At 41.6% G+C, this 18,704-nt stretch overlaps 2 protein-coding genes across 12 annotated transcripts in view; one reads left to right on the top strand and one right to left on the bottom strand.

Moving 5' to 3' along the window:
• Nucleotides 1–18,704, bottom strand: part of LOC147022257 (transmembrane channel-like protein 7) — a 99,557-nt gene that overhangs the window by 76,391 nt on the left and 4,462 nt on the right. The window contains exons 1-4 of one of the 4 annotated variants that reach the window (XM_085892961.1): nucleotides 11,735–11,930; nucleotides 4,584–4,777; nucleotides 1,124–1,275; nucleotides 712–882 (exon numbers count right to left, since the gene is read on the bottom strand). In XM_085892961.1, the coding sequence (XP_085749087.1) occupies nucleotides 712–882; nucleotides 1,124–1,275; nucleotides 4,584–4,636 (376 nt within the window). In that variant the 5' untranslated portion in view covers nucleotides 4,637–4,777; nucleotides 11,735–11,930. Of the gene's footprint in view, nucleotides 1–711; nucleotides 883–1,123; nucleotides 1,276–4,539; nucleotides 4,778–11,734; nucleotides 11,931–18,704 lie in introns of those variants that run through there. The other 3 variants (XM_085892960.1, XM_085892963.1, XM_085892962.1) reach the window with 3 other exon arrangements.
• LOC147022258 (transmembrane channel-like protein 6) overlaps nucleotides 12,010–18,704 on the top strand; it is a 76,273-nt gene continuing 69,578 nt past the window's right edge. For 4 of the 8 annotated variants that reach the window (XM_085892956.1, XM_085892950.1, XM_085892958.1 and 1 more), the window contains exon 1: nucleotides 12,101–12,367. The gene's annotated coding sequence lies outside the window, so the exon portion shown is untranslated. Of the gene's footprint in view, nucleotides 12,071–12,100; nucleotides 12,417–18,704 lie in introns of those variants that run through there. The other 4 variants (XM_085892955.1, XM_085892952.1, XM_085892954.1 and 1 more) reach the window with 4 other exon arrangements.

The following is an 18,704-nucleotide window of genomic DNA, read 5'->3' on the forward strand; positions in this document are numbered from 1 at the left end:
TTCAAAGTCCCGTTGCTGGGCAACGGTGGTGTCCATAGCAACGGTGCTCAAAAGCATACAACTAGATCCTGGTATTAACCTACCAGTCAAGTTTCATCAAAATCCGTTGACTCCTCTGGCTTCCAGAGCTGTCCATTACATACAAACAAACAGACAGACGGAAAACCTGAGAATAACGGTAGTCTAGCAACCACCCAATTAAATGAGGCATTAAAATGGGCAGCAGGGCTGACAAGATGGCCGACAGGGACACACACTCGCCTCTAAGATGTCTACCCTGGGTTTGGATCCCGACTCATCTACAAACTGCCATCCTGGTGTTTAACAGGCAGGGTAAATAAATAATCAATGTATCTTCCATCCCTCGGATGGATGATAAACGGGCATTCTGTCTGCCAGGGTTCAATGGAGGATGTTAAAGATCCCACAGTGTCCTTCGCGAAGAGTAGCTGAGCTATCGCCGGTACCGTGGGAAAATTCCAAATTTCTACCCAAACCAGCAGAGGGCATCAGCAGCACAGCCGTGACCTCCGCCAATGATGCTACCACGCAGCCCTAATTGTGCTGAATACGAACAAAGAAGAAGAATGGGCGACACATAATAATATTCACATTGGTTGATGAATACTTATACTTGTATTAAAAAAATACAACAGCTGTCCTAACTTTGCTGATGTTTGCAGTACTGGGATAAAGAATAGCTATTCTTACCTGGTATCATAGTAAGGTTCCCCGAGAGTGGCTCAACCTGGAAATGCAGTGTGTGGCTGAGTATTAATGGCAGCGAGATGAACACAAACAGCACGAGGAAGATGGTGACATTTAGAACAACGAGGAAGCGCAGAAAGGAGAAATAGAGTCTTGTTCCCATTCCAAATTTCCCTGCAACAACAACAAATGATGGCAATATTATAAGCGACATGCAAATGGAATTTGTTAGCAATATGTGGTTTGCATCCGGGATAGTCCTGCCAATAAAAATGCTGCCTCTACGGTGGCCGTTTGTCGCTCGATGGGAACTTTTCACATTGACCTTTAATGTTACCCTATCTTCTCCACTTAAAAATCGAGCTTTGCCCTCGATCCTTCCATGCCTTCCCCGCTGAATCTTTACGAGTCTTGCCTTGAATCTGGCGGAGCTGAGAACCCCAAGGCTGAAAGCGGTCCAAAGTAAGTCTCATCTCCCGAACCCAACGTTTCAGCCAGCTTTTGTGCCCATGCCACAACGTCTTCAGAAACCCTTGCTTCTGTTTACTGATTTGTTTCCTCTTCGTTCTGGGTACCAATGAAAAGAAAACAGCAAAAAAGGCAAAAAGGAGTCACAGGACGCGCAAATGCGAGCTTTTGTAGAAATGCAAACGCGGATATTGACATTATCACTTCTGTACAGCTGGAGAGGTCAATGCCTTCCAAAGAGGAACGGAAGACAAATATGGAGGCATTTTCCACAAGACAATTTCATCAATTTGTAAAGAGATCTAGGACAATCATCTATTGGGATATGCTGATACATGAATGCAAGTTCAGCTTTTATGTCTATACAACAAGTAGGCAAAGTTGGACCCACCAATCAAAGCCATGTCCAGAAACTCAAACATGTAACGTTCAACTCTTGGCACATTAAATCAAACAGCCTGGCAGCAGATGCTGCAGGGTCGAGGTGTGTGTGTGTGTGTGTGTGTGTGTGTGTGTGTGTGTGTGTGTGTGTGTGTGTGTGTGTGTGTGTGTGTGTGTGTGTGTGTGTGTGTGTACTTAAGTGGGGGGGGTCACACCCAGAATGCTAACGCTGTCCCATTGGTAAACATGGCCAGCCTTCCGCCAATATTTGGCAATGGCAGATCTCCTCGAATAGTTACATTTGACGGCCTTGCAATGCACAATGATACGTTGGCCTAGGGTTCTTCCAGTCTCTCCAACATATTCCACCAAACAACCACAGGGGGCCGTGTATATCATCCCTTGCCCGGTCCTTTCTGAGCAGCTTGTCCTTCACCTTCATCAGTGTCTGCCTCATAGTGAATATAGGTTTGAAGTTTACTCTCACAACTGTTGATTTCAACACTTTGCCAATCGATCCTTTGTGACACGCCTAGCACAAAAGGCAGAACACAACAACCGTGAGGTGGATGACACATTTGTCATCTGTCCCAGTGAGGCGGTTAAAACCCAACATGAGGCTGTTGGAAAAAACATTTCCTTCCATCAGGTTTACCGATGAAGAGGAACAGGATGGATACCTCTCTTTTCTGGACACCATAGTGAGAAGAGGTCCGAAAGGAGGCTTGAACATTGCAGTTGACATGAATCCCACTCACACTGACTGTTACCTGGATTTTGATCTGTTCCATCCCTTGGGCAACAAATGAGCTGTGATATACACCCTCGTAAAAAGAGCAGGCGATTTACCATCAACAAACAAAGATAAGATGAGACAGGTGAAACATCTTCAGTGTCCTGAAGGCAAACGGCTCACCTGACAGATTATAACCAAAAAGGGAAACGATCTTGGTGGGCCCAAAAAACAGGACTGGCTCACAGCAACGACCAAAAGGTTTGTGTGTTCTGCCTATTGTGCCAGGCATAGCACAAAGGGATTGGCAGATTGTTGAAAATGGGAGGTGCGAGAGTAAACTTCAAAGCTGTATTCACCATGCAGCAGACACTGATGAAGGTGAAGGACAAGCTGCCCAGAAATGACAGGGCAGGGGTGGTATACACGGTTTCCTGTGGTTGGGGGGGTGGAATATTTTGGAGTGACTGGAAGAACATTGGGCCAGCATATTACTGAGCCTTACAAAGTCTTCCCATGTAACTATCCGAGGAGATCTGCCATTTCCAAACAAGGGCTGAAGGCTGGCCATGTAGAAATGTTCCCTAATGGGAGAGCGTCAGAATTCTGGGTGCGACCCCCAATAAAGCCAGAAGATGGATTTTGGAGGCATGGCATATGGAGGAAACGGTGAAATCGCTCGCAGAGGGGGTTGTGAACTTGCCACTAGCGTTTGGCGCACTCATGCATAAACACATCAGGGATGCTCCATTGTGAAATAAAGGATACACAATATCACCAATGTCGCCTCTATTAACCAGCATATAACATATTACCAAGTTTGGATTTACATTGTTACATCATTACTATCCCCAAACGTCCACCCTCCTCCCCCCTCTTTCAACACTTTGCCACATTTGTTTGGTTGGTTCAAGCCATTACAATCATGTTTGTTTGTTTGTTTGTATTACATCGCTTTAGCTCAAGTGGTTTGCATTACAAACGATCACCTCAAGAATGTGTTTCCCCTCCACCCACAACCCTCCCCCCCCTACCCCACCCCCAAAACTTTCTGCAAGAGGGCTGCATGCACCACAGCACCAGGACAGAAGAGACATCCTGGAGTAGCTTTGCCATGTTGGTGGGGTCCGACATGCATTCCTCAAGAGCAGTTGATGACTTGGCCAGAAAGACTTTCAATTTCCATTGTCGTCAGGTTTGAGTACATTTTGATGCCAATTCGTGGGTTTCCCAAAATGAACAGTGAATTGGACCTTGAAAACCTGAGTGAGGAATCACGTTATGGTCAGTTGATACAACTAGATCAACAATAATGTTACGACACTTCGGAAATGACGGCCGTGTCAATCAAATCAAAATTATTTTCGCTCACCCAACTTGCATTCACTTAGACGTCAATCCTCATTGATGAAGCTTCAAAAATAAAACACAGCTCACCAATTCCAAAACGGACAGCAAGATCCTTGCAGTGGCTGCGGCTGCTGATCATGCTAAATGCTATTGTGTTTGCTTGCACTCTTTGTGACCAAGCGTGTCGATTCAGAATAAAACAATGAAATGAAGGATTCCCTGACACCCCACCACCAGTCACCGCTTCCCAAGTCAAAAACAAGCTCAAATGAGCTAAGATCCTCGTCCTCTTAATGATGACGTCATAAAAACGAATATGACGTCATTGTAATTTATCAGGTTTGCGATAAATTATCTGTGCTAATGCCCAGCTTGATTCCCGCAAACAAAATTCAAACAGCTTGCCTAGTTTCGGAGATAATTGTATAGGCGATTTCCATTAGCGGCGATATTATGACGTCAACTTTTTTTCCAGGAAGAATTTCCAAAATCGGAGATGGTTACTGCCTGCGCGTGGGCTTTCTGCATATACATGGCAAGTTTCACGAAGATCCGATGAAAACTCTGGGTTGTGAAACAAAAAACGTCAAAAATAGGAATGACGTCATAAAAATTGATATGATGTCATAGTGATGTATCATATGTTCGGTAATTTCCATTAGTGGAGATATTTTGACGTCATAACTTTTTTTCTAGGAGGAGTTTTCAAAATCGGAGATGGTTACTGTCTGCGCGGGGTATTTTTACATATATATGTCAAGTTTCAGGAAGTTTTGATGAAAACTGGTGGCTGTGAAACAAAAAAGTCCATAAGAAGAAGATGAACAACAACAACGTGAGTCAGACTTAGAGATCCTCCACGAGAATCTAATAAATAAATAAAAGAGCACAAAACCGACCGTATATCCATTTTTTCCCTCATGGTGAGTGGCAGTTCACGCACTGGACGTTTCGAGTCGTGCAGAGATACAGATGTTCGAGGTAGCAGCTGTTCATCTTCAAGTGGATGAGAGGCAAAGACAGCACGGACAGGAGTTCTCCGATTGGAGCGGCGACGAACCCATGTCCAACTGGGTAACTGCTTCAAAACCAAAGTGTTCTGATTTTCCTGGATCGAGGTAAATACATTGTCTGTGCCTGCAAGAGCACATACATACCTACATCATGAATGCTCACTAATATGGCACAAGTACCTCCAATAATAATCGACCCACCCAATGGACGTTTGTTTTGCCATTAGGCACAAAGAGTATATTTTTTTAAAAGGTTTATACTTGAGAACTTGTAAAAAAAAAATAATAATAATAATAATTACTGCGGCCCATTTCTATGCTCTGGTGATTGCTCACCACAAAAAACTAAAACATCACTTTGTACTTCAACAGTGTTATCAATGGGAAGGAAGCAGAAGCTGGAGGTATAAAATAACGTTTTTACGAAGCAAAAAGCAGGGTGAACAAATTGGTTCATGTCCGTCTGTCCATCCATCTGTCTCTCTGTCTTAAGGCCCTGTCACACCTTGACGATTTAGCCAACGTATGCCTGACGTGTGCAAAATTGGGCTAAAACGCCGGCACACGTCGAATAAGTTATGGGTAAGTTTGTATATGTTAAGAGTACGCTGGCATTCGTCGAAGTACGCCGAGCTGTTAGACAAATTTTCCATGCTTGAAATTTCCCGACGTATGCCAGCGTATGACTCACACGTTCCGCATAATGCTGGCCACTCATAAGTTTTTTTGGGGGTTTTTTTATAATATTTAAAAAAAAAAAAATTTTCTTCGGTATGACGGTGATGTTGACACTTCAATTTCTAGTGCGGTTATAATATAATATAATTAAAAGGCTGCCGCTCAACGATTTAAATCATAACCGTCGTACCGAAGAAAAAAAAACCAGGGAGTCTGGAACACTCACGCTAAACATTACCTCGACGTGTTTCGACTCATGAGTAACGTACAAGTAACGTGTGTCGACGTGTGTCGACGATTCCGTAACGTGCCTACAACTTATGCCAGCGTATGCGGAACATGTGTCATACATCGAGAAATTTTCAACATGCTGAAAATTTCTCGATGTACAATGACATATGCCAGCGTACTACGACGTATGCCAGCGTGCTCTTAACGTATACAAAACTTACCCATAACGTATTCGACGTGTGCCAGCTTAGTTCGGCAAATTTTTCATACGTCTGCATACGCTGGCTAAAACGTCAAGGTGTGAGAGCAGCTTCACACTTCGATGTCGAGTGCGGTTATGATTTGAATCGTTGAGCCGCAGCTTATTAATAGCCTACGCCACGTGATCGTCGGCGATACGCTGCCGCGCGCTATGCATAAGTTAGACTATCGTTGGGCATAGGTTGTGAACGTCGACAACACGCTCAGCATTCGTTGGTATAAGTTATCTATATGTGATTAAAACGTTCTGTGTACGTTACTAATACGTTATGCATACATCCAACACATTTTTATATGCCCCCCCCCCAAAAAAAAACATCAATAGTTCAGCATACGCCAGGGTTTTACATACATTTTGATACGTTGCCATACGCTAGCTAAAACGTCAAGGTGTGACAGCGGCTTTATCAATTTATGATCGAGGAACAACTTATTTAAATTTAATGTCATATTTTTTAATAAATCGGAACATGAATAGAAAGATCAATTTGCCGTTTGAATGTACTTTGGACCTGAATTCGGCCCGATCGTCCATGCACATCGAGAAGTGAGATAATAGTTTTACTCTATTGGCCTGCCTGCCTTTCAATTTTGTTTGACTATCTTGCCAAACAGGAAAGTTACTGTTGGCAAGGACGACATAAAGGACACAAACAACAGGCACGAAAAACTACTGCAACATGTTACATAAGGTGATGCAATAGACACTGGGTAAGACAGGGGTAAAACCTGGAATTTTGTTGATATACATTGTCGAGGCTCGTGGTCGAACTAGAATTAGTAAACTGAACGGATCAGGATACAACAGGACAAAATGAACAGTTGGTGGGGGGAGGGATACATCAACCACAAGGGAAACAAGGCCAAGACAGAGGCAGACTAGGACAAACAATGGGTGTGGGGAGGAATGTATCAGGTCAGGCCACATCAGATCTGTGACTTGCTGCAGGTACCATGTAAACCTGTTCCAACCTGTTTCATGGTGGGGTTGCTGGCGACTAAACCGTCTCCCTCATCAGGTTTCCTGGGGAGGAAGGTGTATGGATATGGACACCCAGCAGGATGAAAAACAAACCCTGTCAAAGGGTGGAGGAGCTCCTTGTGAGCCGACGGCCATCCATATCTCGGGCCCGAATGTCTCTGCGGATGTCCTCTTGCAGTTGGGTTCCATAATATATATATATATATATATATACATACATACATACATACATACATACATACATACATACATATATATATATATATATATATATATATATATATATATATATATATATATACACGAGCCTGGTGTTGGCGCAGTGGTTAGGGCAGCGGCTTGAGATCCAAAAGGTCCTGAGTTCAAGCCCCGTTGGGCCACTGAATTAATACACCAGGGGGTTGACTCAGCCTGTCATCCTTCCGAGGTCGGCGAAATGAGCACCAGTGTACTGGGCCGGTGTATACTCCGGTTAAAATAGGTGTACCATATCCCTGTGTCGTAAGAGGCGACCAGGGTTGCGTCAGGAAGGGCATCCGGTGTAAAACATGTGCCAAAGCACTATGCGGATCATCCGCTGTGGCGACCCCTAACGGGAGCAGCCGAAAGAAAAAGAAGAAGATATATATATATATATATATATATATATATATATATATATATATATATATATATATATACATATATATATATATATATATATATATATATACACACATTTTTTTATCCTGCCCTCCCGGAGGGAGGGAGCGGGATATTGTAATCGTCCGGTTTGTTTGTTGGGATTCGCTAGATATCCGTTATTGTCGGGTTGTGCGTGTGTGTGTGTGTGTGTGTGTGTGTGTGTGTGTGTGTGTGTGTGTGTGTGTGTGTGTGTGTGTGTGTGTGTGTGTGTGTGTGTGTGTGTGTGTGTGTGTGTGTGTGTGTGTGTGTGTGTGTGTGTGTGTGTGTAAAACGCGAGGCTCCACAGCACAAACCAGCAAACCGATTTCGATGAAACTTGGCAAACAGGTTCCATATGGGCTGGGAGTGTGCGCGTTTGAGTTTCGTTGCTAAGCAACTACCCGTTGCTATGCAGCGGCCGAAAAACCGCGTTTTAAGAACCCAAACGGTAACTGACGTAGCGCGGCTTCTATGATAGGTAGAGCGACCGGACCAACTCCTTTCTATTCCTTGCATCCCCATATAGTTATCGCGACAGCATAACGTTCCTCTATCTCTCATAGTTTCCGAATGGCAGCCCTCCGAATGCGGAAAGGTGGTGAACCAGGGAATATGTTAAGTGACCTTGACCTCGGAAACCGTCGACGGCGGAACGTTCAAATTCGGTGTATGGATAGAGTTTAATAACTACTACAAAATTGAACTGCAGCATTTTTCCAGATTCGATCACCAAGGGTGTCGGGGCTGAAATACGCAAAATTCGAAAAAATACTTTTTCTCGACCTATGTTCACCATTTTCAATACTTTTCCTACAGTTTTGAATGTGGAGAAACGAGACTTCGGAATTAAACACTTCGAGATATTTAGAAAATTTTACTCGATCCGATTTTTGATTTAGGTTTTATTTTTCAAATGGTAGTCCTGTGAGGGGTGCCAGTTGGCAAAATACGCAAGAGGAAAAATCTTGCCAGGTGGAGGAACAATTGTATGTGAACCAATACGTCTTGGCAATGAATCTTCGTCGGTGGATCGGTCAGAATGAAAAGCATCGTATCCAGCGCTTCGATCCGAGCGAATCCCTCGTCGCCGACCGGCTTGTATACACTTTAATAATATCACAATCAACACAAACATTTAATTACTCATTAATATACACTTTACTAATATCACAATCAACACAAACCTTTAATTATTTATTAATATACACTTTGCTCATGTCATCTTCTTCTTCTTCTCCTTTCGGCTGCTCCCGTTAGGGGTCGCCACAGCGGATCATCCGATCCGCATTGTGATTTGGCACATGTTTTACGCCGGATGCCCTTCCTGACGCAACCCTGGTCGCCTCTTACGACACAGGGATATGGTACACCTATTTTAACCGGGGTATACACCGGCCCAGTACACTGGTACTCATTTCGCCGACCTCGGAAGGATGACAGGCTGAGTCAACCCCCTGGTGAATTAATTCAGTGGCCCAACGGGGCTTGAACTCAGGACCTCTTGGATCCCAAGCCGCTGCCCTAACCACTGCGCCAACACACCAGGCTACTTTGCTCATGTCATAGCCAAGACAAACCTATAATTATATACACTACCAATATCACAATCAACACAAACATTTAATTACTTATTAATATACACCTTACTAATATTACAACCAACACAAACCTTTAATTATTTATTAATATACACTTTACTGATAGCACAACCAACACAAACCTTTAATTATATACACTTTACTAATGTCACATTCAACACAAACATTTAATTACTTATTAATATACACCTTACTAATATCACAACCAACACAAACCTTTAATTATTTATTAATATACACTTTACTGATAGCACAACCAACATAAACCTATAATTATATACACTTTACTTATGTCACATTCAACACAAACATTTAATTACTTATTAATATACACTTTACTGATATCTCAGCCAACACAAACCTATAATTATTTATTTATATACACTTCACTAATATCACAATCAACACAAACATTTAATTGTTTATTAATATACACTTTACTCATGTCACAGCCAACACAAACCTATAATTATATACACTTTACGAATATCACAATCAACACAAACATTTAATTGTTTATTAATATACACTTTACTCATGTCACAGCCAACACAAACCTATAATTATATACACTTTACTAATATCACAATCAACACAAACATTTAATTATTTATCAATATACACTTTACTGATATCACAACCAACACAAACCTTTAATTATTTATTAATATACACTTTACTAATATCACAATCAACACAAACATTTAATTATTTCTTAATATACACTTTACTGATATCACAGCCAACACAAACCTTTAAATATTTATTTATATATACTTTACTAATATCACAACCAACACAAACCTTTAATTATTTATTAATATACACTTTACTCATGTCACCGCCAACACAAACCTATAATTATATGGACTTTACAAATATCACAATCAACACAAACATTTAATTACTTATTAATATACACCTTGCGAATATCACAACCAACACAAACCTTTAATTATGAATTATTTATTAATATACACTTTACTCATGTCACCGCCAACACAAACCTATAATTATATGGACTTTACAAATATCACAATCAACACAAACATTTAATTACTTATTAATATACACCTTGCGAATATCACAACCAACACAAACCTTTAATTATGAATTATTTATTAATATACACTTTACTCATGTCACCGCCAACACAAACCTATAATTATATGGACTTTACAAATATCACAATCAACACAAACATTTAATTACTTATTAATATACACCTTGCTAATATCACAACCAACAGAAACCTTTAATTATATGTTGATATACACTTTACTAATATCACAACCACACAAACATTTAATTATTTATTTATACTTTACTTATAAGATAGCCAACACAAACCTTTAATTATTTATTTATATACACCTTCCTAATACCACAACCAACACAAACCTTTAATTATTTTTTCATCTACGCAATACCAATCGTACTTCCAACACCCACCTTTGGATTATTTATATTCACTTTACTGTCTTCACTTAAAAACATATCACCTTGAATTACTAACAAATCATCTCCATATTTATCTCTCCTCCATAAAATAATTTACTTCGCTGATAATAATGATTGGGGGGCCTCAATGAGGACACATCCCTTTCCTTATAATTATAATACAGTTCAGTACTGTATATCATGTCATGGTAGTTATGACACCAAATGATTCAGCACATTTTTGCGGATTTGGCTGACGTGAAATATCCGGACCCGGGAAAGTTCTGAGATAACAAAACAAATGTATTTTAACAAAAACTCATATCATTAGATGCTCTGTTTAAGTGTTGCACGAAAACAAACAACTCCTCTTGCCGAGCAGAGGCGTGAGGCTTCTCTTATCGTAGTTGCCCGGTATTAATTGACGGTCGTCTGAGGCTACTGGCCAAGTTGTTTACCAAAACCTGCAATCATTAAATCGATCACATTTTCTGGTGCTTTTCATAACATGGACTGGATTTTGTGGCTGTTGGTCATATTTAAACAGGTGGTCACTCTTTTCTCATTACTATCGAAGCAAAACATCTGTGCATGCTGTGGCTGCTCGGAAATTGGCACCACCCTCAGGTCTTGGAGTCAGCGGAGTCTGTGACATGGGGCAAGGACACAATTAGGAGACAGTCAAAAACAAAAGTTTGTAAGTTCGAGTAATGGGAAAGGAATGGAAGAGACATGCACGTCTTTCTTGTATTGAGTAATATGGGGTAGGAGGGTTGGGGGATGGAATTGTTGGGGAGGGGAATGGAAGAGACATGCACGTCTTGCTTGTATTGGGTAATATGGGGTAGGAGGGGTTGGGGGGATGGAATTGTTGGGGGAGGGGGAAGGGAAATGGTAGGATTGGGACAGAAGGAAGGGATCACCATATATTCTACCTATAAGTGGGTCGAATTGGAACTTGCGCTGCACATATTACATATATCGTTCTTTCTTTGCAACATGAGTATTTCGATTAGCCGTTATATAGTTTGGTTCTTGAGAAATTGAAGTTTCCAAAGTAAAGGCAACACCTTGAACACGCAACAAAAGAAAACAGAACAAAGACATCGTCACTGCGAACGGGTCAAACAAAGTACACCAAACGCTAAAGAACAAAAGTCAAGGCGAGTTGGAGTGTCGAACTCCGGAGAGTGGTATTGAGAGTGTGCACGCAGAACACGCGACTCACCGATCGTGTCCAACGTGTCGTTGGACGCTGTACGCGACGTGTACACAGCCATGCCGACGTCCTTTTTCACCCCCGAAACACCGTTTTCCCCGTTTCTTCCCCACTACAGACTTTACCCAGGCAACGCAGAACTCGTCCACGCCTCCGCAAACCGCGAACTGCAAACCGTGCATGACGTCATAGCACGGTAACTCGGGGGCGGAGTCTAAGGGGAAGGGGCGGAGTCTAAGGGGAAGGGGCGGAGTCTACGTGGAAGAGGCGGAGCCAGCATTCTTTTGTTTTCACTTATTTTCAGTACTTTTAATCTTCTTCTTCTTCGACGTACCTGAGTTTAAGGTGTACCTACGAGTTATCGTCGGAATTGTGAAATGCAATCTTTTTCTGTGTTTTGTTTTTTTTTAAACCCATTGTGAGTTGATGACGTCTTCTCTGAACTTTGTTTCCATTGCCCGTGAAGTCTGGTTGAGTGTTTGCCCTTTGTTTGTTGTTTAACTTCGAAGTTCGTGGCAGGTTTGTGGAAGAACTTGTACGTACATCGCTTGGTACTTTCAGGTGCAGTATTACCTGTATCCCTAAAGGTAACGTGGTGATCACCTGGTGACTTCGTCGTGATGGCTTCAAAACAAGGTCAAGGTCTGAACCGCGACATGATGCGTGCAAGTTGGTTGATTCGGGTTTTTGGGTAATACATTTATTACGTCCGCAAATAATGTGGAACGTCATGATCCTCCCCTCCATCCTCATCCCTCCAGCCCCCGCTCCTCCGACTTGACCTCACACACCTCAACCAATTTTTTTTTTTTTTGAGAAGTGTGTTGATCACCCCCGTTTGTTTGTGTTTGTATATTGTGTGGTCACGAGACTTCCGTTACTCTCAGGTTTTTCCGTCTGTCTGTCTGTCTGTCTGTCTGTCTGTCTGTCTGTCTGTCTGTCTCTGTCCGCTCGCCTCCAGCCCAAACCCATCAACCGATCATTCTGAAATTTTCAGCGATTAATGTCACTGACCCCGCGGCGATCCCGCATGGAAGTTTCGTAAAATTTGGTCGACCGAAAAGGTCTCCATTGGCCAATTTGAGCCAAATTTTCTAAAATCCTCAAATTTCATCCGATTGACTTGAAATTTGAACAGCATTTGCATATCAGGTCAATGTGTTCAACCACCTATTACTTTTGAAGTTATCGTCAGTCAAAAGGTAAACGTAGGTCATAAGGTCAACTCAAAGTCGGCCAATTTTTTTATCGTTTCTTAAATCATCAATTTTCGTCCGATTGACTTGAAATTTGAAGAGCATTTTCATGTCAGGTCGCTGAATTCAACTACCAATTAATTTTAAGGACAAAAGGTCAACACAGGCCTAATTTATAAAATTGATAGTGCCAAAAACTAAATACATCACGATATCTCAAAAAGTTGTGGACGAGTTGTGACAAAACAAGGTGGATGAGTTGGACAGGTGACAAGAGCAAGCGGATTGGATTTTGGTTCGGATCCAACCCATCACTGGGATACAAAACGTGAACTGTTCCACTTTTCAGAGGTATCCACTCAACCGAGTGCAATTCTACTTTGTACTGTTTTGCTAAGTTGTCACTCTATGAGTGATTTTTTTTTTTGGGTGGTCGCTAGACGACCGTTATTCTCAGGTTTTCCGTCTGTCTGTATGTATGTAATGGACAGCTCTGGAGGCCAGAGAAGTCAACCTATTTTGATGAAACTTGACTGGTAGGTTCATACCAGGATCTAATTGTATGCTTTTGAGCACCGTTGCTATGGACGCCACCGTTGCCTAGCAACGGGACTGAAATTTTTGAAAAAATCCGAAAAATATTTATATATTTATATATATTTTTTTTTTCAAAAATCAAAAATCGGTTTCCGTGCTTTTATGCGCATGATAATCAACCTCTTTGTCAAAAGTTTTCAGCCTGATCCGTCAAAAACTATGACTAGTATGCAATTATATAGCGACCACCCATGTCGCCTCCCGGCTTGTCACTTCCTTTCTTTCCCGATGACGATAACATTTATGAGATATAGGGTGCAGCATACAGAGTGTTTTCTTTGAGCTCAAATTTAAGAAAACTTTGAATACTTATTACCTCCGCCACTGAAGGTGAAGGAGATTATGATTTCACCCCTGTTTGTTTGTCTGTCTGTCTGTCTGAGCAGGATATCTCAAAAAGTTGTAGATGGATTCAGACAAAACTTGCTGGACAGGTTGTGTGTGTGACAAGGACAAATCGATCCGAGTAATAGAATTTTTAAAGTGCTTCTTCGCATCACTGAGTGATAGAGCCAAAAACGATATAAAGCTTGATATTTCAAAAATTTATGAACGGATTCGGACAAAACTTGGTGGATGAGTTGGATAGGTGACTAGAACAAGCTGATTAGATTTTGATTCAGGTCCGGATCCAGATCCAGCCTATTGGTGGAATACATAACGTAAACCATTCAACCTGGCCGAGGTATGCACTCTACCTATAATGTGAACACATTACCATCATCTGCTATAGCAAGCAACTTTTATATCCTTCTACGCTTTTGAATTGCAAAACCTCGGTGAATTCTTCCGCAAAATCCAGGAAAAAACAAAACAAAACACCATTCCTTTCTCTCCATGAGGCACACGTGGGGCTGTCAAGGCAGTTTCATTGGCTCGGGGGCACAATCCGAGATGGGTCACCACTCCGACGCAGGACACTCGAATGACTAAATTTCCCAGAGCTGGTACTCTTTTTGCCAACCTCAGAAGGCCAACAGGCTGAATCAACCTCCCTGATGTTAACTAATGGATTGACAGGGGATTGAACTCAAGATCCAAAAATCTTAAGCCAGCCACTTTAACCATTAAGCCAACACCAGACTACAATCTAGTTTATATTCTATATAATATTGCTGATGGATTCCATTTGTTGATAATGATCTACTTTTGAAAGAACTATTCTTACACATTTATCCAGGCACATGAATTCATAGTTACAGAGCCGAGCTCCTGCTATTTCTGATCGAACTCGAAAATCAAATGGAACCTTTTCATATCAGCTGCAACAACATTTGAAAGAAACTCTCAACTAACAACTCATATCTGTCAAAACTCTTCCTTCAACTCATGGCCCCAATCATCCATTATCCAAGACAGAGAAGCGTAGGCGTGTGTACCCTCCCTCTTGTTCATGGAACAGACAGGTGACGAAGGGAACGTGCTATCCTTTGGTCTCATGGAATTTTACCAGCGCGAACAAGCTGTTCTCCACCTTAACATAAAACGATTGCTCTACTTTAGTGTTGTTATTGTGTGAGATCCAGAGATTGTTATCTCTGCCACCAAAGGTGAATGGAGGTTAGGTTTCCACCCCTGTCTGTCCGTCTGTTCTTTGTAGATTTGTTTGTTTAGCTGCGAGCAGGAGGTCTCAAAAAGTTGTGGATGGATTTGGTGTTTGGTGGAATGCTTTGGGTCTGTGCCAAAGATGAATTGATTACATTTTGGTGAAGATACGGTTGCAGATCTGGATCTGAGATTTTTTTTTTAGTGATTCTTCACCATTGAGAGGTCGGGCCAAAATGATATATAGCACGATATCTCAAGAAAAAATTATTGATGGATTCGGACGAAACTTGGTGGAAAGCTTGGGTGTGTGACGAGGAAGAATTGATTCCATTTTGATGACGATCCGGATCCTGATCCGGAAATTTTTAAGCATTCTTCACCATTGAGAGATGGGGTCCAAAAACGATTTATAACATGATATTACAAGTTGTGGATGAGTCATGACAAAACTTGGTGAATGAGTTTGTCAGGTGACAAGAACAAGCCAATTTGATTTTGGTTCAAGTCCAGATTAAGATCCCGCCTTTCGGTGAACCCACTCAGTGGGATACAAAACTTAAACTGTTCATCATGGTGGAAGAATGCAGGTAAACACTTTACCGAGTGCCGTTCTAGTTCTGGTTTTAATCAGCACAAAAAAAAAATATTCGTAATTGTTTCTTTATTTTTCAATTCATTTTCGACAATTCACTTGTACGAAGGATTTTTCAGAAACAGTCAAGACTTTCCAATGTCATTTTAATTTTGCAGAATACAAGGACACCTTGATAAACATAAAAATTGGAGCGTCTAAAAGCAGAGTAATTGCAGAATGCAAATATTTGTTAATTGTGATTGTCTGCAGCAATGGAGGAACTTGGGTCGGGTTTCAAATGGTGAAGGGCTGACTTTGTACACCTTTTCTTGGTTGCTTTATGCAGCAATCTTTGGCTGGTGTTAATTCTCTGACTCGAAGGACCGAGTGTAGATGGTGTATGTATGTGTGTGTGTGTGTGTGTGTATGTGTGTGTGTGTGTGTGTGTGTGTGTGTGTGTGTGTGTGTGTGTGTGTGTGTGTGTGTGTGTGTGTGTGTGTGTGTGTGTGTGTATGTGTATGTCCACATATATACACCACTTGTCAAAAGTCTGAGAACACCCCCATATTTCCAGTTTTTACTAAAATTTAAGCAGTTTAACGTTTGATATGAAAGCATAGAACAAATAAACAATTGCAGATAAAAATAGAAATCATGGAATCGTTTTGTTGAACAAAAGTTAATCTAAATTTTTGACTCATCAAAGTAGCCACCTTTTGCAGATATAACAGCTGAACATACTCGTGGCATTCTTGAGACAATGGAAATCAAATATTGTTCGGAAAGTTCTTCCCAACACTGTTGCAGAAGTTCGCACAGATATGTTGTACTTGTCGGTTGCTTTGCTTTCACCCTTCTGTCCAGTTCATCCCAAACCAGCTTGATAGGGTTTAAGTCTGGAGACTGTGCTGGCCATTCCATGATTTGAAGCCTACCATCTTGTTCTTGTCTTCCAAGGTAGTTCTGCCATAGCCCGGAGGTATGTTTTGGGTCATTCTCTTGCTGTAGGATGAACCCCTGACCAACTAGGCGTAGACCAGAGGGTATTGCATGGCGCTGCAAAATGCTGTAGTAGCCCTTTTGGTTCAGGGTGCCAGTCAATCTGTGCAAGTCGCCGACTGGATTCAGCAAGAGCCCCAGATCATCACGCTTCCTCCTCCATGTTTAACAGTTGGTGTCACACTCAGGAACCTTCCTTTCTCCTACTCGACGGCGTACAAAAACCCTGCGTGATGAACCGAAGATTTCAAATTTTGATTCATCGGTCCATGAGACCTTCTTCCAGTTTACAGTAGTCCACTGGCGATGCCTCATGGCCCAGGCAAGCCTCTTTTTCTTATTTTGCCATCTTAGCAATGGCTTTCTTACTGAAACTCGACCTGTCAAACCTGCAGCTCGAAGTCTTCTCTTCACAGTTGAAACTGAGACTTCCTTACTTCGACCAGTGTTAAGCTGTGCTTGAAGCTGCTGTCCTGTGAGCCACCTATTACGCAAGCTGTTGACTCTCAGAAACTTGTCTTCTGATTGTGTTGTGGCTTTGGGTCTGCCAGACCTCTTCCTGTCAGAGTTTCCTCCAGTTTCCAAGTGCCTTGTGATGGTGTCGGAAACTGTACTCACTGAAACCTTGGCTCTCTTTGCAATTTCTCCAAAGGAAAGACCTACACTTTTAAGGGTTATCATGGTCTGTCTCTCTTCCTTTGTTAATTGTCATTTTCTCGCCATTATGATAGCAATATACCACTTCCTGCAGTACAATATTGTCCAAATAATGCTTCATAGGGTGAAGCAACACAGTCTGTTCCAACACTGCGTTTATACAGACAGAAGGTTTGTAACTAATCAACAAAAGTTGGGACACCTGTAGGAATTGCTTGCATCAACTTCCAAGGCTTAATTTACTTCCATTGCTGCAGAACAGCAGCAGTTACCAACCTCTTTCTTGTTCCCTGAAAAGGGCCTTTTTTTAACAACTCTGAAATTTACATTATTTTTCAGTTTTTGGTAACCTAAACTTTGTTTTTTTTTTAACCTCTGGAAGTTTACTGCTTAGCTTTGTACCATTTGAGGTTATTCACTAGAAATGAACTGCTTACATTTCAGTAAAAACTGGAAAAATGGGGGTTTCTAAAACTTTTGACCGGGAGTGTGTATTTTTACATGCACATATATATGTTGTTGTTCGTCTTTCGGCTGCTCCCTTTAGGGGTCGCCACAGCGGATCATCCGTTATGATCCGCATCCTGATTTTGGCATAGGTTTTACGCCGGATGCTCTTCCTGACGCAACCCTGGTCGCCTCTTACGACACAGGGATAAGGATTGGGTTTCGCCATGATTCCGGGCTGCCCTGCACCCTCTCATAGCATGGTCCAGCGCAGAGCTCCCATCCTCAAGCGATCCTCAACCCAAGCCTCCGAGTAGCCGGATTACAGACGCACGCCACGACAACCGGTATATATATATATACATATATATATATATATATATATATATATATATATATATATATATATATAAACACACACACACACACACACACGTCTTAACTATAATATATATGTGTATGTTCTCCAAAACCACTCGGCTATCCAGGCTGGTGATGTTAATCACCCGTCACCACAAATTGGGTCGTGAGATTTACCTGAACGGCACCACTACAAAAAAAAAATTAATTATATTGATCGATGGAGATTTCTACACATGCTCAAAGGTAATGGTGGAGGACAATAGCATACCCGTGGAGGAGTATGGCACCAGACAGCACAAGGGGGTTTAATCTGCGAATCCCACTACAAATGGATGAATACAATTTCTTCAAAATAAACACATTTAGTGCACGTCCACAAATATTTGCAAGATCATAATGTAAAAGGAAATAATACCAACTAGAACGGGCACTCAGTAGAGCGCATACTTTCGCCAACGCTACATTTTGCCCCCCCCCCCCCAGAAACCGTTGATTTTGAGGGTATTTAATCCCATACCACATCTGCCATCTCATATGTGTTATGATGGTTTAAAAACATTAAATTTCCTGCTGTTTGACACCGATTCACGTACATTGT

Source organism: Eptatretus burgeri, chromosome 8, assembly GCF_056783735.1.
Source record: "Eptatretus burgeri isolate ZD-2024b chromosome 8, Ebu_testis_v1, whole genome shotgun sequence".
In the NCBI taxonomy this organism is placed as follows: Eukaryota; Metazoa; Chordata; class Myxini; order Myxiniformes; family Myxinidae; genus Eptatretus; species Eptatretus burgeri.